This window comes from Chlamydotis macqueenii, chromosome 18, assembly GCF_036417535.1.
Source record: "Chlamydotis macqueenii isolate bChlMac1 chromosome 18, bChlMac1.mat, whole genome shotgun sequence".
NCBI classification, from domain to species: Eukaryota; Metazoa; Chordata; class Aves; order Otidiformes; family Otididae; genus Chlamydotis; species Chlamydotis macqueenii.
In genome coordinates, this window is record NC_141573.1 from 6,870,547 (window position 1) to 6,890,212 (window position 19,666).

Genomic DNA, 19,666 nt, shown 5'->3' on the forward strand with positions numbered 1-19,666 from the left:
CCAGGTTTCGAAGGAGCTTAAGCTGAACAAAAGCTGCATTTCCACTTGGTCACACCTTGTAAGTACTTGAGATTTAAAGCCCTCTATTTCTAGTTAATCTAAACCAAGTTTGAAACTTATCTCCCCATTAGTACTTGAGAAGGTACCAGGAGGAGGGAGGAAATAAAAAAAAAAAAAAAGAGAAAGAAAAAGGCTGTCTCTGTATGGCTCCTGCACAGTTCTGCTGAACCTGGGTTTCCGACGCCGCTAACGCTATCTCTAATGCTGACAGACGTCCACGGGGGAAAAGCCGGTCGTTTCCTAACATCAGCAAAAAAGCAATTATAACAAAGAACCGAAATCCAGCAGAGATGAGGGAAAAAGCACTCGGCTCCTATCCCTGCTCCCGCTGGGGCTGAGCGGGGTGGGAAGGGGCCCTGTGAGGACCAGAGTCATGGGCACCAACAGCATCGGGACCAACCTCTACCATGAGAATCAGGGAAAAAACGGAATGATCCCTGAGAAATCACCAACAGTCAGCAACCAGCAGTGCTGACAGACAAAAGCATTTGCTGGTGCAAGCTGAGGATGTTCCAGAAGCTCTAGCTGAGTTCGCTGGCTCCCACTCAAGGGGAACAACCACAATAATCAAAGAAGGAGCAGAGAGAAATGCCCGGCTATCTGCAGAGAGCAGCAATTTCCCATCCGCACGGGGATGAAGTGAGTTTCGAAAGCGCACATCATTTTCCCATTTCACCGCGCCAGAGTCTCTTCTCAAAGCTGCCTGAGCAGAGATAACACGGGGGTACAGATGGCAGCTGAAACAACAGCTGTAATGATAGGATCTAAGGCAGCCTGAGTATTTCCAGCCTCTGAAGTAAATTAACAGGAAAGGATTGACACGGCTCCTCGTCCAGAGAGCTGAAGAAAACTTTAGTAGATGTCAAGGAATCCACATAGGCTCATCCCTAAAGCATGCAGAGAACTGAATTATCTGATAAAAAACCCATACATTTTCCAGTTGCACAAAATCTCATTTAATTTTCAGACCATTCAGTCTCCAGAACCAGGATAAAGCCTGCTTTATAGGCACAGCCCTTTGTTTTTAATGACTCTGAGGGCCGTGGCACCCCCGTATTTTGCATGACACTCTGGAAGAGCTTTGTGAGCGAGTCAATTAAAACACACGTGTTTCTACGAGACCTCATAAACTCTTCAAATCACTGAGAGGCGGAAGAACCCCTGAGGTCCATAAAAAGAATTACCCCCAATAACAAACAGAAAGCTGGTTTTGAAGTCACTGATCGTGGTGATTAACAGCTCTGATGACTTCCATTAGCGTTGACTTGACTTCTCCAGTCTCCAACGAGAAACTGTCAATAAGAGCAATTTCTGCTTAAGCAGGAGCTAATTGAATACAGCACGTGCAAATCCATAGGGCACCTCATTTTCCTGCCGCGGGAGCGCCCTATGCAGCCGGAGCGCTGAGAAACGACATTGACGCTAGCTACAAGCCCAGCGTTGGGCAAAGCCAGCAGACGCCGAGGGAGGGAAAGCCTCGCTGCGCTGCCAAAGCTTTGATCGCTTGGCTAAGAGTAGCTGGCACAGGGCTAGAAAGATGTGTAACGGAGTTAAATAGAGACATGGGATATGCACCAAAGTGGAAGTGGAGATATCTCTAGGAAGAGAAGACAGCGCATGAGCGCAGGACCTTGTGAGCTCCTGGAAGAGCCTGGGGCAGACGGAGGTTGTCCGGGGAAAGCTGTCTCATTGATTTAGAGGGAATGCACGCACATGTGGAAGTGCCTTCCTGAATCAAAGCCTATTGAATCTGATTCAGACGGGGTAGCATCAAATCAGAAACTTGGCCGCAAAGAAAAGTCAGGCTACATTGTTAAGGCCACAGTTGGTGTAAAGCAACCCGGGGTGCAAGGTTAAGGGGGTACAGCATAGGTTTGCATCAATGCAAAGAGCCCCCGGTGCATCACCAGCTGCTGCCTGGACATGGGACTGGTCTTTGAGTCCTTGCACTCACAGGAAACAATTCAAGAGAGACGTAAGATATACCAAATATATTTTACAAAAACAGGATTCCCATCCTTCGTGACCTGGAGGCCTGGCACAAGTCCATGCACATGAAAGAAGCCAAAATGTAGACGTCCTGGATCAACCTGATGTGAAGCCACAACAGTCAGAGCAGACGCGGCGCTGTCCACAACTGCGCAATGAAGCCAGACAAGGGCGAGCTGGGCAGCACGCGCCCCGCGACCCTCCACCTCCACAGCCTCCTTGTGAGGTGAAAGAGCATTTGGAAAATCTCACTTCGGAACACTGGAATGTCAAAGGAGCAGCCTCCATATGCTTGACAAATCTGCAGCTGCTCTCCACCACTCCTGTGGCCAGCAGCAAAACGTTCAACTTGGCTTGAAACTGGTGGAGATGTGGAAGTTCTTGAACATCAACACTTGGGAGCAAAGTGCTGCTGATCCCCAAGACGCCCTTATTTCTTGAGGCAGCATTCACAAATGGATCCAGACCTGCTGCCCTCCAGCCTGCCCACCTTTGGACACTGGCACAGACTCAAGCACTCCAAGACTTGCGGCACCAGCCTGCCAAACCCCCACGGTCCAGCTCCGTTACACGACTTCTCCATGGAGCAATCAAATTTTCTTCCCACATGGAGAAATCAATCAGTAGGTGTCACAACAGCTAACAATTTTCAGTTACCTTCTTCCCTGCACACTGAGTTCAGGCAGAAGTAGAAGTGCATAAATATCATTTAGGTGACTATTATTAACGCTTGAACCTGGAGCCTAATGGTTCCTCCATGCTGGCGGGTTTTCTAATGCTGCTGCAATTACTGACCCTTCACCTTCCCTCTTGATCATCCTGGATACCTGAAAATTTCACGCCCTCTGATGCTGGTCAGGAAGGCTCTCATGTTCTCCAGCCTCGACTGTTTACATAAATAGACACTTTAATGCATTTTGCCAGCAAGCTTTCCTTTGACGCTCTGGCACAGATGGTTGATATTTCCACGTCGCAGTGGCTATTAGGTTGTAACGTTACTGGTGACAACTTTACATCATCTCTACCGGGAATGCTCCGGGCCCCTGCAGCGGGATGCACTACGAATTCAGCTGGAGATACTACCGTGGACTTAGGCTGCTCCTGCCTTCTGCAGATGGAGCTGGCACACCTTGGTTTGGGGCACTGCTGCTTTCTGGATTCCCACAGTGCCTTGCTGTAGAGCTGGGGGCACTCCACTGGTTATCCCCTTCCTGGGGAGATGGTCTGGCATTGCCTCTTCCCCCTTCCTCGAAGAACATCCCCCCATGGATGATGAGCTCCTCTCCTCGGGCGCTGCCCCAAAGAGTAATTCACCCTTGTCATCTCTCCAAGTTGCTTTTAAAAATTAACAAAAGATTCTCTACAGGTCTGCACCAATTTCCTTTTGAGACACCAGAGTTTTGGACCCATCTAGATCCAAGTCCCCATGAGCTCCAGCCACGGATTTGAAGTGGCTGCAGCTCTGGGGAGGCCAGCGCAGGACTCTCCAGTCTCTCTTGTTACGTTAACAATGGCAAAACACCGCAGAGACAGCGGCTGAAATTCAAGTGCTATTTAAACAAATGAATATGTAGAGTATAGTTCACACAATGTGAGTTCAGACGAGGAAAAATCAGAACAGCCAGGCAGCTCAATATGAACCAGATTTTAAAAACAAAAACAAAACCCCAAAGCCCTTCCTCAAGGAAGCCCTTGCCGAATTCTTTCCCCTGCTGAGGAGTCCAACATCACGCCTTGTGCTAAAGCCCTTGCGTTTCACTCCAAGGAAGGATTTGGAGGGGAAAAAAAAAAAAAAAAAAAAAAAAAAACAACTTATGGAACACAGCCTGGCTTCCAGCCAGGGCTGGGGGGAAAGCAGCACAGAAACCCTTTGGTTCAGCAGCACATTTTACTCCTGCTCCATGGCAGAACAAGCTTTTGCAAAGCCCTAGCCGTTTGAACCCGCAACGCTGCCGAGTCTCAGCTTCCCTAAGGCGAATCAGTCAATTGATTCAACAATGTATTTAAAATCCCCCAGAGCCTGCCTTTAAATCATCTTTATATTCCTCTACCTAAAGCTAATAGTTTCTACCTGCATCTTGCTTCATCTCCGTAGAAAAACAAGCTATTTAGCAGTCACATTAATAATCCGCGGCAATCTGGTTGTCATTTCCCTGATGGAAAATTTCACGCTGCTGCCCAGCAGCCGTGACACGGTGAGCGCTGCGTGCACCTCGAGCCGCCCTGCTTTCCTCCCACTGAACCCAGCAGTGGGGAGACAGGCAAGAGCCAGAGCTGGATGGGTGGGGAGGACGGGCAGAAAACGCAGAGTTAAGCCCAGTCAGGTGCACCTACGGCTCAGGCACATGCAGGAAACACTTGGAAGCAACCTAATGCTGAGGGAGAAAGTCAGCAAGCTCATGTCAGATGGAGCTTAGAGGAAACCCAGCTCCTGAACCCACAGCCATACAGTGGTAAAATATGAGTTGACAATGACTTTACTGTGGAAGGTGGCCAATGGAGAGGAGCTTCAGGATGGAAGGCTCCTAGGGACGTGAAATACCTTTGCTGCGTGCATCCAGCAGCCCTGGCCGTGGGTGCTCAGTCTGGCCAGGCTGACTGATGGGTGAACGCAAACAAACAGCAAGAGGTGGGGGCCAGTGTTTCTAACACACTCCCAATTTCCACTCATTTTGATGTGCCTGCAAAGAACCACTTTCATCCTGAATATCCCAACCTGCCCTTCTCTGCTTCATGAGTCTGTTAAGCAAACAACTGAAAGACAGTTTCCATCTTCTAGGCTTCTTCCGTGGAGACAAGCAGATCCCTCCAGGATGCCCATCCCAAGGCAAGATGCAAACCCTCCAGAGGAGCCATACTTTTCTCCCCTGGCTATAATGAGGGCCTCAGCTGACCAGCTCCTGTCTTGAAATCCAGGATGCTGCTCACAGAGCTGCTGAATCCCACCTAACATTGCTGGGGACAGGTGGGAGGGCAGAAGCCTTCTTCCTCCTTGGGTAACCCCCAGCCCATCCTTCCTCCCACAGAATAGCCGTTAGCGCATCCTCTCCCCTCTGGCAAGGTGCTGCTAAACAACACAAGGCTTTTGACATGACACCATAAAACATGTCCTCAAAGTATTTATCTTAATATAGCTCAGTGTGCCCAGGATGGCCTCGTGTGAAAAGTCCAAGAGGTAAATATTCATTAAATAAACAGAGAGCTTAATATAGAAAGTCACGGAGTCAAGTACTCCGCAAGCCCCCTCACATCTTTGCAAACAATCTGCCAATGAAGACAAATTTAGCGAGGCTGATCACTCGTACTTTCAGGAGAGGCTCTTCTACAAGAAAAAAAATCACGTTTCGGTGTTCATAATCTCTGCAGAAATGCCTGGTCAAGCATTTCTCCCCCCTAATTCCTGTTCTAATAACTGTCAGATTATGAAACTGCAGACTATAAGCCTCTCGAGTTTACAGAAAAACACCTCTCTACTCTCTGCCGCCGCTCTGAGCGGATGAACTAATAAAAACAAGCTCCGCTATTCATTCCAAGTGCCTGGGAGAAAGGAATCTGGAACAGTAGTAGCTTAAAAATACCGTCAAAGAAAGCAACCACCCACAGCGTCTGGAGTCCCCCCCACGCTTATCAGCTCCCTTCACCCTGTTACCCGAAAATCACCACCAAAATCTGCCTCTTCCCATCCAGCTGCCTGCTAGGACGCACCACCGGCCGGGCAGAGGACAGCACCCCGCTGCTCTATTTCCCCCGAGCCAAAGAATTTTGGAGCTACGTCACCTTTAGGGTGTTTGATGATGGGAGGTTGCTCCGGCCACCCATTCCAGAGGGACGGGCCCCCCCAGGTACACGCACAGGAGCCTACACCAGCATCTCCCAAAGATGCTCCAGCAAGCTTTGACAATGCGCCCCTTGGACAGTCGCAGCAAAGACACGGCAGATCTGCTTTCACCTCTCAGCCACGGGAGGAACAGAACTGTTTATCAGCTTCCTGAGCCACCTGCCTCCAGGTTCTTAGGAGATGATCCTCCTGATATTATTAAATAAAAGGGGAATCACTCACGCTTCCCCACAGAGCTCCCACGAAGGTGAACTCTGCAGGACTTCGCCACGCATCGCTGTTTAATATGCACCGAAAACAGCGGTTAGCCAGCCAGGCTGCATTAGGGCGTCAGGGAGAAGGTGCTGGCTGGAAGGGACACATTTAGCACAGCCGTGTCTCCCTGGAGTCCGGTCACTGAGGCATTAATGCCACGGGAGGACACAGGAATTTGGAGCTGGTCTGCAGCCACCACCGCTGCTACTGGGAGCTGTGGGAGAAACACCTCTGTGTGCAACTGCGAGCGACTGCAAATCCAAAACGTGCCAGGAAGGGAGATAATACACAGCAGTGACTCGAGATGCAAGGGAGCTCCCAGCAAAGGCTGGTGCTAGGACAGGGGTGGCCATGTCAGACTGGGAGGGGAGAACTCCAGCATCCCACGAGAAGCACCACGCTGGAGTGCCCACCGCCAGCCCTTGCGCATCGGAGGGTTACAGAACATGGTTTTGTGACATCTCAGTATCCTTGCTAATAAATTCTTTATCTCAAATCCAAACGAAGCGTTCACCTGCAGCACCAAGCCATCCCACGCCTGCGGCAGGACCTAGGGCAGCACCGCAGGCGCGCTGCCGGCAGCAGCCCCAAAACCTACGCGAGACCAGACCGCGCAAAAGCCTCTCTAGAAGCAGAGCTCTTGTCACCCCTATGGAGACATTTCAAAAGGAAAGTGCCAGCTCCTTTTCTTAATGACTATATACAGGGAAAAGCTCTGCCAGGTGACGAGCGTGCGAGAGGCTGGAGTAGAGGCAGCCCCTTGCCTGCGAGGACTCAGATAATCAAGGGGAGGGACAGCCAGCCATGAGTCTATTTTGGACTCGGCGTGCCGTTGCTGGAGTGTTCACCGGGGAGGCAAAGGCATTCGTTACCTCCTCTCCAGGGACCGCAAATTCAATAGACTTCCCTGCCTGCAGCTGCGCTGACCCCGGATCCCGCAGGCGCTGGCAGCACCGCTCGCGCTGCCGGGCTGGCACAAGCCCAGTGGCAAACGGCTGCTGCCTCTCCTCGGCCCTCGCGCCACAGAAACCAGCAATGCGTGGTGCCGCCCCGTGTGAGGGTGGTCTTGGCATGGTGCTGAGCATCCCTGGCAGGGCTGGGATGCAGGAGCTCACACAGCCCAGTACCAGCCAGGGTGATGCTGCCAGCAAGCTGGAGGCAGACTCAGAGGAGAAAAATCAGCCCGGCTCTGTCCTGGGACCCTTCCTACAGCACCCCGACGCCTCTTGCCCCACACCATCCTGCCGGCAGCCAGAGTCGGACCCGTAACACCTCCCGCATCCCTGCCGGGACAGCACTCACCTGCTCGTGGTACTCGATCCCCATGCTGAGCGTGTTGATGAGAATGGCCACCATGATCCCGCGGCCAAAATATTTGCTGTCCACGATCTTCCGGAAGGTCTCACACACCATGTGCCAGAAGGCCAGCACCCGGCTCACTCTCCTGGCCTGGGCTCTGCCCCGCTGCGGGTCCCACTGGTCGCTGTAGTGGGCGTCCTGTGTGAACTCGTAGACCCCCTCGCTGTCCGAGTCGGCCGTCTCGTTGTCCGTCAGCTCAGCCTCGCTTGCCAGTGCCTTGAGGCAGTAAGGGCAGCTCTCGGGGTTGCAGGAGCCACCATCCAGCTTGGTGCAGGGGCTGGAGAGCTTGCAGGAGCTTTGGCAGGGACCTGAAATGCCAGCAGGGCAGGGCAGCCCATCAGCCGGGATGGGGGGTGCCGCAGGCGGCTGTGGGAGCAACCCCCATCCCTCCTAGCACAAATCCATTGCCTTCGACAGGACAGGATTTCCCAAAGGGAAAAGGGCTCCTGCTGGGTTAAAGAGCCCTAGATAAAGCCCCAGCGCCTTCTCCCCAGTTACAAAGCCCTCTGCTGACCCAGACCCCTACCCCACCTTGTTACCCCTCTGGCCGTTACAGCCAGGAGAAAGCAATCAGCTCCCCCGGCCACGGCAAGCTCCAGGCTGTAATTAGCGGGAGCGCCGCCGCCAGCAGCCTCCATTCCCGCTCCTGCTGTTTGCTGATGCTCCAAAATCACCAGCTTCCCCCTCCACACGCTGCCCAGCTGCCAGGTGGCTCCCGGGTGACAGTACCAGCAGGATATTCCCCAAAAATCCCACCAGCTGGCTGCAAGGGGAGAGGCTATCTGCAAAGCACACTCCTGACTCACGCACAGCAGCGTGAATAAAAACCCACTGCTCAGCCATCTGGGAGCCCAGCTCTGTATTCAGTGTCCAGGCAGCTCTGGGCTGGGGGCAGGAGTCGGTCTCTTCCCCGCACAGCTCCCGGCTGGAAAGGTCAACGCTGCTGTGGTGGGGTGGACGTGGCAGTGACTGCCTGGGAAAGCTTGGCCAGAAAGGTTTCTTGGACGCTGAGAGGGTTTGGACTCGACTGGTCCCAGCTCACAAACCTCAGGGCAAAGAGGGGGAAAGAGCATTTTGCAGTGAAGGGATGAAACCCCCGATCCAGGAAAGCTGCTTTCGGTGTCTGGCTCTGTCACGGGCTTCCTGAGCAAATCACCCCAGGAAGATTTTTAATACTCGGCACCTGCGATTGCCACTGAGCACTCGCGCAAAGCAGACACCCCATCTTCCCGAGCCTCGGGTCCCTCGGGGAGTGGAGCTACACTGTGCCCAAGGACGTGCTGGGATCTGGAAGGCGCCCATCCTCAAGCTCTGCAGCAAGGGGTGGGCAATGCAGCCACCTCCAGCCCCTGTGTTTTAGCAAGGAAGGGACAGGGCCATTTGGAAGCGGCCAGGCTGGACTCCGGCTCTGCTCGGTGTTACCCTGTTCTAGATAATTTTGGGAATGCAGGGATCTGGGATGTGTTCCCTGTAATTGCAGAATAAATTGGTTTAGGGGGAAGACGGGGATGGGAGGGAAAATGGGTTCATTGAAAACATTCATTTCCCTTAGATTCTTGCAAGTGTGAAATCTGAAAGGTTGAAACCTCTCTCCTGGTTTTGGCTATAAGATGCATTAGATAGCTCACAAGATTTATTTTGGTCTCACCTGGAAAGCCATCGCCTTTCTCCATAACATGGACTGAAAAGAACCCTGCAATGATTCAGAAAGAGAAAGAAATGAGGATGTGGCTCATATTTCTGCAAGGCAACCCTAGACCATCATCCAGCTCACCCGTACTCTGCGTCTCCAGCAGTTTGTGCATGGTGCTGTACGGCCCGGGCGGGATGTTGAGGCTCGTCAAGGTGCTGCTCCCAGCGCCCACTGCAGCCTCCCCCAGGCTCTTCTCTTTCAGAATCTCATGGGAGGTACTGGGGTGCACCGTGGGGTACACCTTGGCGCCCACGATGTTCTTGGGGATCCCCTCTGGACTTGGCAAGCCAAGGCCCGGCTGCGGGAGGGATGACCGGCAGCGCACCGGCTCAAAGTGGCAGTCGGCGTGGTAGATGCTGTGGACGGACTCGGTGTTGCTGGGAGCGGCACTGGGCGTCCCATGGGGGTTCGGTGCCGAGGGGGGGAGCATCAGCCGGTTGGTCCCATTGTGGAGTGAGCTGGTCTCCACGTCGCTGATCTCCGGGCTGGCACGTGGCGCCCGCAGGTTCCCGTTGCCCAGGTGATAGTGGTGGTGGTGGTGATGATGGTGGTGGATGAGGTGGTGCACAGAGGACCTCTTCCTGCTCCGGCGCTTCCTGGCATGCCGGTCAGCCCCCGCCTTGTTTGCGGGGCTGGTGAGGAAGCCCATCCTCACACCCGCCACCCGGTAGACCTCCACAAGCTGCTTGCTGCCTTTACGGGCAATGTAAACCAGATATTTGAGGAGTTCATCGTAGCAGCTGCCTGGCTCCGAAAAGCTGGCGAGGGTGCTGGCATTGGACAGGTAACGGACCCGCTGCTCCTTCATCAGCTGGCTTTCACGCTGCTTCGTCTCGGAAAACTGTGTCGCTATCACCACCAGGCAGAGGTTGATCATGAAGAAGGAGCCCACCTAAAGGGACAGAAGCCATCAGCCACCTCAGGGGTGGCCATGCCCACCCCATAACCCCCACATCCCAGTACAAGGAGCAGAGGGCAGACCCCAGCCAGCCCCATTCCCTGTGTCACCCGAGGGCTACCACTGGCTGGGAGTGCGGAGGGGACAACTCACCCCCCGAGCCCCCGCTCCGGGGACTCCCACGCCAGTGCTCCACGAAGGACGTCAGAGATCAAAGACGAGAGAAGATTATTTTGACAAAAAGCTTTTGCTCTTTTAAGATGGTGTTTTTCTCTCTCCACAGACAGCGGTTGTAATTATCACAATTAGCGGCATTACGATGAATGCACTGAGCCTTCCTGATAGGAACATTTTTTCTGGCAGTGCGTGGGCAGCTCGCGAGCAGATCCCTTTCGCCTGCTAACGGGATTTGCGGGTGACTGTTACGCAAGGGCATCAGCAGTCTGTACCCACAGCTTGGAAATTTTCTTGCCAACCAGGGTTTCATGAGGTTCTGCCTTCTGCAGAGCCCAGCCTGGATCACAGAGAATTACTGACATGCTAATGGGCTGTCAGACACCGCTCACATCACCCGCATGGCATCTGGAAAAGTACTGCTTGCCCTTCCTCTCCGTTGTTTTGGGGATGCTGAGAGCAAGGGATTGTTTCTTTTTTAGAGGAAGCTAACAGGTGAACCAGCAAAAGCATCATGGACTAAATGACCTCCTACCTCCTCATCAGAGTTTGAGTCCTGGTTTGATGAGGAGCAGAAATCCCCACAATGGCCTAATGGACGATGTGCAGCTATTTTGCTGGACTTAGTCCAATTAGAGAGGAAGAAAGAGACTCATCTCACTTATCTCAGATACATCTGAGTGAGGCACCTAATGATCCTTTAGAGTCAAGAGAGAAATAGGCACATCAGCTCTGCAATGCATCTAATTTATTTTGGATGTCTACCTTTGGAGGAGATGAATCACCCCCTTAAAGCACCTATTTTTCTCCCTTGACGATAAAGGGAGTCTAGACAACGAGCTCAGCCAGTCACGGTAGACAATTCTGCTTCATAGATGGAGCCCACCATGGAGCCCACCCCACAGAAACTCTTTGTTGGCTCCTTTGTGGGTGGTCTCAGATGATGCTGTGAAGTGTGGGTGGGCTGTGGGCAGTAATCTCTTCCCTCCTCTCTTAATGTGCTCTCTGAAGTTTGGGACTGTTTTCCTGAAATGTCCTCTCTGCACCAAAGACCCAGGCAGCTGGGTTCTTTGATATGAGGGAATTTCTGGGCAGTCTCCTCCCCTTCCAGAGCTCAAAACCTGACTGGGGAAGATTTGTCTACTTTTGAACTTAAAGTCAAGGTGGTAACTAAGAGAGAGGACCCTGGAGCACAAGGAGAGAAGTGCTAGAAACAGCAGGAACAGAAGTGTATCTGCCAGAGGTTAAGCACATCTTTCTCTCCTCCCTTCATCTTTGCAGCAAAACGCAGCTGCAGTGCAATGCTGCATGGGAACTACATGGTTTCTACCTCAGCCTTTATATTCACTGTGTTATCTGCCCTGTTCCTCTGGCTCACTCCACTCTGCCCTCTCCAAATGCCAGGAGGTCCCCCATGTTCCCCTAAGGCCACTCACAATGATCAGGAGGATGAAGTAGATGAAGTTGTAGAAGGAGTGTGCGTCCATGACAAAGTACATGATGTCCACCCAGCCTTCCAGTGTGATGACCTGGTGGAGACAGGAAGGGAAAATGAACCCCTCAAGGCTCAGTTACAACACCAAGTGCACAAGCAATGTTTCTCTTGGCTGGGTCACTTCTGGCACCCCATACCTGGTCTTGGTGCAACTCAAGACACTAAGGAGCCAACTCCTGCTCCCCACAGTGCCAACAGCCACATTACCAGCTGCCCAGGATGAATCCAGCCCTTCTGTTTCAGCTGATCCTAAGGCCCACTACTGCATTTTGCAGAGGGAAGAGCAGTCTCTAGGCTCTGCTCCACACCAGGATGGTCGTCTTGCACACACACAGGGTTTGGACGCTAGAGTTCTGTCCATGCATGTGAGATGGAAGCATCTTCAAAGAAGGCATCAAGTTGTATCCCTGACATTTTGAGCATCCATGCACGACTAGATAGGTGCTTGCTAGTGCAAAATAGCCCACAGGAGTGTGATAGGACTCACCTGAAATATTGCAATCCAGGCGTAGCCGATGTTATCGAAGTTGATGGCTCCCTTGAAAGGGTTGTGCTCCCCGGCAGAGCAGTTGGTGTAATACTGGTTCCAGTTGACACAGGACGTGTTGGTGGTGTCGTTGTAGGAATAATAATCCAGGGTGCACTCGAGACCCTCTTCCCTCCGCGTTGGGATACTCCGGCAGTAGCGCATCCCATTCTCTCGGGGCTGGGAGCAGATGAAGGGGTTCTCGTCTTCGTTCTCCGTCTGGTAGTATCGCTCCAAATCCACCGTGTAGGGACTGAAAGAGTTCAGACAGAGCTAGGGTTTGCACACCAGTTGCAGGCAATCTGTAAGGTAACAGCTATAACAGCAAAGTCTGACATCTTTTATTCTGGACATTAAAGCTTTTTTTACAAAGGGATCACCTTGGACTTTCTGCAGCCCCACTGGGTGAGACGGTGTCCCTAACTGGGTTTTGGGAAACTGAGGCAGTGCACTCCACCACTCAGCAACTTCTCTGATGACATTACTAAGAGTCACTCCATCTGGAAGTGCTCTGGCTTTGACTTTGGGGGACTAAGAGCAGGCTTCAGCCCAGCAGGGCTTCTCTGAAATCTCTTTGCTGCAGCAAGATAGAAATCAGTCAGTTTAAGCTCCTGTATCTCCTGTTCTCCTGGAGATGCTAAGAATGGCTTGGGGAGACTCTGTGTACAAGGACCTCCCAAGCTTCCTAAAAACCAGAGACAGGGCCTTCATCTGTATTTCACAGTGCCTGTTCAGCCCACAGATAAGCTCTAAATTCCCTCTGAGGGTGGCCTTACCACAGAAAACCAGCAAAAACACTTCAGGGAGATGAAACAACCCATGGCCAGCCAGACACTGGCTTCTTGCTCTGCACACAGCTATCTCCTTAATGCTGCCAGGACTCCTGTTAAAGCTTGCAAAGATATTTTTAAGCCTAGTTCAGCCCGGTTAATTCCTGCAGAATTGCCTTTAATACTCTTCAAAGCTTATGTAAACCCCTGGAATTCTGGCTCAATTAAACACCACCCAAACCTGTGGCTCTGTTGGATTTCTCAGCGGTGAAGCCATCCCACTGCCCTGCTGCCATTTACCTAACGGCCGTGCCCTGGTAGTGACCCTCCCAAAACCCTTTGAGGGCAGGGGCTACAAGAGGGGTGGCAGTTGATTAGGAAATGCATGGGAGAGGATAAAAGGCACATCGTGCCAGGTCCGGACAGAGATCCAACCCAGCCACAGCACCATGATGATCCCGCTGCGCGCACATGAGAGGCTTTGGGCTTGCAGATCCTCCACCCAGGTGTGGATCTGGCCAGATCAGCTCTGAGTTGACATTTGGATGCGATCCCCGGAAAGGTGACAGAGTTTTGGAGCCTTTTGTTTTGCAGCTGATGACAAGAAAGAAGCCTGCCAGGTTGGCATCTTCCTCTGGTTCTGGGCTCACAGCACTACTTGCAGTGCGATTGCCACATGTGAGGACAACAGATAACGGAGCACCAGCCTGGGGCATTGACGCTCAGCAGAGGGCTTGCAGTCACCTGCCCTTCTCCAAGCATTCAAAGGGAGGGAGGTAGGTAGCGGAAAAGAGCAGGTAGGTAGGAGAACTGGTATGGAAATTCTGGTCTGAAAGAGGTTGACAGCTAGCAGAGCAGAGGGATATTTCAACCGCTGTTCAAACATTCCTACAGCTGGCAAACTGGCCAGGAAGCCGAGTGCTACAACCCTCATTTGATCACAATAGTCCTCTTGGCCTTAAAATCCAGGAATCTGTGAAAAATAACACTCTGGGACAGGGACTACCCCTTGCTCCAAGACTGAAAAGGATTTAGCATCCTGAAATGTATGGTAGCTCCACCAGCTTTCCCTGGGGTTCAGGAGGGACCACAAGGCCATACCAGCTGCTGAACAGGACTCAGACCTCAACATCTCAACAAACACAGAAAAGTTCACGTGTTAATGATAAGCTGAATTTAGAAAGCCTGAACTCTTATTCTCAGGTTTTTTTGGAGGCTCTTATCAATCAGAGAGGTTCCCAGCCGCCAGCTGAGGGTTAAGGACAGCTCTGCGGGATTTGAATGGCAAATTGTCACAGCTCGCTCTGTTCCAGCCCTGCATGCCCAGGCAGGAGTTGTGGTGGCAGGAAGGAGCAGGGAGCATTTACAGAAGACCAGGGCTTTTTAATGGAGGATATCCTTGTCTCCTGGGAGGATGGACTGGCCCCAGCTGGAGCGACAGTTCTGCTGCCCGCGCAGACTCACATGCTGAAGTTCTCAGGGAGGAAGCAGCGGTTCCTGAGCAAACCTGCCCACAGCTGGACTCCCACGATGCCGAAGATGAAGAAGACGAAGAAGCAGAGGAGGAGGACGTTCCCCAGCATGGGCAGCGTGTCCAAAAGAAGCGTCACCAGGATGCGCATGCCTGAGGCGAAGGGGAAGCAGTCAGCAAAGAGGAAAAGTACATGCTGAATTATTCCAGCTATGTCGTCCTGACCTTTTCCTTTCCATCCATACTTCTCCTTCCACTGACAGCTGCTGCCTTCCCAACCACTATATCCTTATCCACTCATGGCTTGCAAACAGCCGCAGCTCCCCAGTCCCCTCTGGTTTCCCCCCAAAACCCCTAGGACACCCCTCTTCATCCGTGCCCCGCTCCCAGGCAAGCAACCTACCTTCCCTTCTCTCCCTTCACTCTCCATCTGAAGTCCTCCTCCTAAAGCTTTCTAGCAATTATATGTCTCCTTTCTTCCCCGAGACCAAACTCTGACATTCTCCCTTGCTCAGTCGTATTTCTTTCCCCACTCAGTATATAATAAAATTCCCTTCCCTCCCTAATTCTCCTCATCTACCCTAAATCCCCTCTCTCCCTTAAAACAGAGGACTCTCTCTGGCAGTTAATTCTCACAAGTTCAGGAACAGCCAGTTCTGTAACAAAGACAAATTGATGGTGACTTCAACTTGACATTTACACACAAAAAAAAATTGATTTCATCTGACGTCTCTGTAATATTCTGCTCATCTCTCGCTCTCCTTCTTTCCTCATCTTCTGCATTCTCTCACTCGTTTATATTGATTTTCATTTAAAGAAAGCTTTACTGTTGCACCCTTTACTTTGATACTTCAAGAAGACTTTTTTTTTTCTCTCTTCCTGATGCTGTCACCTCCTCTATCAGGGTTTTTCTTCTACTCCTCTGCTGGGGAACAACCACCTTGCGACAACTCCTAATTAACTGCAATGACTTTCCGTGGTTACTGCATTTATCATCATACAAAACTCTGGTTTTTTGTGTTTTTTTTTTTTTTCTTTTCCCACCTTACATTTCCATCCCATTGTAACTACATTGCAGAGAAGGCAAGATAAATTACCTGGGATTTCAAAATACATTAAGTGAATTACATCCCCAGTTAGACAGTGGCGGATAGATTCAGCCATCCATCAGTTCAGCAGTGGGGGATAAAAAAAACCCAACCCATTGCAAACAGGATTCTGAAGCTACTGTAGTCATTGAAACAGCAGCAGCAGCAGCAAAGCCAGATTAAGTTCAAGAGTCAGGACCAGAAAAATAAATAGAGCCCAGGCACCTCCAGCATCAGCAGACAGAACGGAAGCTGTTTAGTTCTTGTCAAGGCATTGGCCTCGTTCAGATAGGGGAGCTCCGACTTGGATTTAATTTGGCTAAAACAATGCTAGATTTGATACCAGGATTGCAGGACCAGGAAAACGGCGTTTCTGATGCAGTTGTACTTAGACGTGTCGCACCCGATCCATACAGCGCATCTGAGAGGGATGGAGCCCAGCGCCTCTCGCAGCGCTCTGGGCTGTGCCCAGCCTGGCGCAGCAGGAACGGCTCCCTGGGCAGACTGGTTGGGTTTGTGATGGTCAATGCCTCTTTGAGCACAGGGCTGGGTTGCCATCACCTGCTGCGTTGCAGAAGCAGGCAATGCCACCCGTTGCTGTTCAAGCAGGGGTCTGAGATCCTTGTGCACTACCTGATAAACCAGCATTGAATAACCACCTCCCACCGCACCCAGGCTGGCTTTGGAGGTGTTGGGGGTTTTGTACAGATCAGCTCTGGGGAGCACAAGAAGAGATGCTCCAAGAGGAGGCTCCTCACCACCTCCCAGGGGGATGTCTCCAGGTACAACAAAATTTCCTCACCCCAATTTCTCCAGGAAAGGATGGGGTAGCACAGGGAGGGGGGGAGTGGTGTAGCTCAGCCCCTTCCGCCCGTATCACCTGGCAAAGGCTGTTGGCTCCGTCAATCCCTGTCACCTGCATCCCTTCGCCTTCGCAGCCTAAGACCTTCTTCAGATAAGAAAGGAAGGTGTCCGAAGAGAGTCCTGCGTATCTTATTGACTGGTGGCTCATCTCCAATGCCACAGGTGTCAAAAGGAATATTATTTAAGGTAGGAGAGTAACAGGCACTGGAAACCAGAGAGTGGGGGTAGGGCCTAGCACTACCAGGTTTGGGTGAACGTCTGAGCTGTAATGTAAGATAGGAAGCACCTGTGTTTGCTCTTCCATCTTCGGAGCACAGATAGAAAGAATTTGCATCAAATGGGAGGAATAAGGATTCGACTTACTGGGGACTCTGTTAATGGCCCTGAGTGGCCGCAGGACGCGGACGGTACGGACCGCTGAGAAGCTGACGTTCTGCAGGTCCAGGGAATACTCCAGCATCCTGCAAAAGACACAAATGCGGAGCAGCGTCAAGGATCTTCTGGAGAAATGTTAGATTATCAAACATTATAAATCAAACATTATATGCCAGCGGCTCACAGAGGGGCTTGTTAGTGCATCTCTCCCATCAGGAAAGTTTGCCAGAGGAATTGATTGAGGGTTGTTTGCGTATCAGAATAAAGTCAACGAGCGAGAATGTGATACACCAGCTCACACAGCCACAGATCTTCTCTCTCTCTCATCTGCTTTGGTTACTGTTTTTGCACAGGTCCAGGGTGAAAGCTTCTGAAAGTCCTTGCACATTCCAGACGGGCAATTTCCAGACGCTGCCCTGTTTTTAACAACAATTGTACAGATACTCTAATGAATCATAGAATGGTTAGGGTTGGAAGGGACCTTCAAAGGTCATCTAGTCCAACCCCCCTGCCAGGAGCAGGGACATCCCTGACTAGGTCAGGTTGCTCAGAGCCATGTCCAGCCTGGCCTTGAACGTTTCCAGAGATGGGGCATCCACCACCTTTCTGGGCAACCTGTTCCAGTGTTCTATAACTCTCATCGTAAAAAATTTTTTCCTAATTTCTAATCTAAATCTACCCCCCTCTATTTTAAAACCATTACCTCTTGTCCTATCGCAACAAGCCCTACTAAACAGCCTTTCCCCATCTTTCTGGTAGGCCCCCTTGAGGTATCTGGGTTCGGTGTGCTGGGCACCACCACAACCCTGAAAAGAAGCGAGGAGCATCCCCTGGTGCAGACCCCGTGCAGGGCAAAGGAGGTGTGGAGCACAGGACACTGAGCTATGCTGGCTCTACACAGCAGAGACCACTGGCAGGAGGGACTCAGGTGGACGGGCAAGCGCATAAATCAAAACTGATGACACCTCCAGATAACAAATGGGGCAAATGTGGACCAAGGAACCTCCCAGTGCTCCTACGCTGTGCCGGATGGGGTTGTTTCACAGCTCAGGATGCTGAGGTGCAACCTGGATGTGACTGGGGTCTCCCAGCCCCGTCTCACTCTGCTCATGGCACCTGCGCTCAAGCACAGCGGGGCAATCGGCCACATCACCACCACGATTTCACTCTCCAGCTGTGGGAAAACACAAGAGCTCTGCCCAAAAGCATTCTTGAAGGGGCAGAGCCAGGGAAAGGCAAGGAAGAGGACCACAATGCTCCCCACACAGCTGGGCTCCCGCTGCCACAGGCAACCACAGGATATTAATCTCTTCTGAAAATTATCAAGTTCCATCTCAAAGTTAGTTGGGTGGTTCCCTCCATCCTACTTAGACGGTTAGAAGCCTAACTTCCAGCCTGAATTTATTCAAGACAAGCTCATATCCAGTTGTTCTCATGGCAGCGCTCTCTTTTGAGTAGCCGCTATAGCTGTTCTTTGTCTCCGGTGTTTACCCACCTGACGTATTTACAGAGGACAAATCCCATCTCCTCTCAGCCTTGATTTTGCAATGCCAAACAAACCAAGCTCTTCCAGCCCCGTCTCACAGACAGGCTCTCTGCTTCCCAGTCACAACCTTTCTCTACACTTGCCCTGGTCTGAATTAATATTTAACTGATGAGACATCAAACTTCTGGAGAAGGCTTTGCAGGTGCCTTGCACCAGTGCTGCCCCCTCCCCTTCTGCGAGAAATCCCGCAAGATTCATCGGTGCTGGGTTAGCTTTGCCACGGCTGCAGCGTGCTGGAGGCTTCTGCTCTCGCTGTGATCAGCCAAACCCACTCTCCTCCTGGCCACTGGCAGGTGAGGAGCACCTGGGGTGGAGAAGACTTTCTCCTTCTAGCCCCCAAATATATAACTCCGCACTTAACGCAATGACACTTTATCCCATTTCTCTTGATGGGCTCTAATGAGGATGATGATGATGATTAAACCATATCTAAGACCAAAATAACCTCAATATACTCCTCCATATTTAGCAGACACCCACAGCTGCGGGACAATCTCGGAATATAAACATTGGACAGACACACGTCGATGCTAGGAGTTTGTTCTCATCCTCTGACCAGAGAGGAAGGCAGCGTGTCCACAAAAGCCCAGCTGGCCCCAGCGACACCACCAGCCCCTTCCTCGGCGTGTGGGACTCACCGCATCCGGTCAGCTTTGGCTGCTGCAGGGAGAGGGGCAACAATCTCCCTGGACTTTAACGGTTCTCAAGTTTCACCCGCTGTTTGAAAATAAGATTTTTGTATGGTTTGCAGGATTCAGGTAGAAAGCCCATGTCAAACATACAGCTTTTCTTTCATCCATTATTAAAACAGAGGCTACCAGCAAAATTCAGAGCAGCATATGGTTACTCACACCAAGACAAATCATTTTCTGATTAATGACAGCTCTAGACCCACTTCCAGGGCTGCGTGTGCTTGTAAGCTGCAAAGGACATGTTGTAAATGCATTTTGATTTAATCCATTAAAGAACAATTATAATACCACATTAAAAAAAAACCAAAAACAAACAAAAAAAAAAAACCCCAAAAAAAACAAAACAAAAAAAAAACCACCCCCACAACCCACTAGCTTGAGCAAACACTTGAACACCAAGACCAGGAGCAGGTAGGTGCTCTCCTACCGCTGCTGCCAGCACCGGACACTGTCACAGCACCCCAAGCCCAGCCCCAGACCTAGGCTAGAAGACCTGCACATTGCTCTGATAACAGCGCAAGAGCCTTGGGAGAACCCAGTGTTGGAGGAAAAAAAAAAAAAAAAGTGGGTAAA

General features: G+C 51.4%; 1 protein-coding gene across 1 annotated transcript in view; it reads right to left on the minus strand.

The window, feature by feature from the left end:
* CACNA1G (calcium voltage-gated channel subunit alpha1 G) overlaps positions 1-19,666 on the minus strand; it is a 143,255-nt gene that overhangs the window by 72,464 nt on the left and 51,125 nt on the right. The window contains exons 4-9 of the mRNA XM_086762607.1: positions 16,844-16,941; positions 14,522-14,681; positions 12,249-12,540; positions 11,703-11,795; positions 9,276-10,086; positions 7,445-7,809 (exon numbers count right to left, since the gene is read on the minus strand). Coding sequence (XP_086618733.1) covers positions 7,445-7,809; positions 9,276-10,086; positions 11,703-11,795; positions 12,249-12,540; positions 14,522-14,681; positions 16,844-16,941 — 1,819 coding nt within the window. The remainder of the gene's footprint in view (positions 1-7,444; positions 7,810-9,275; positions 10,087-11,702; positions 11,796-12,248; positions 12,541-14,521; positions 14,682-16,843; positions 16,942-19,666) is intronic.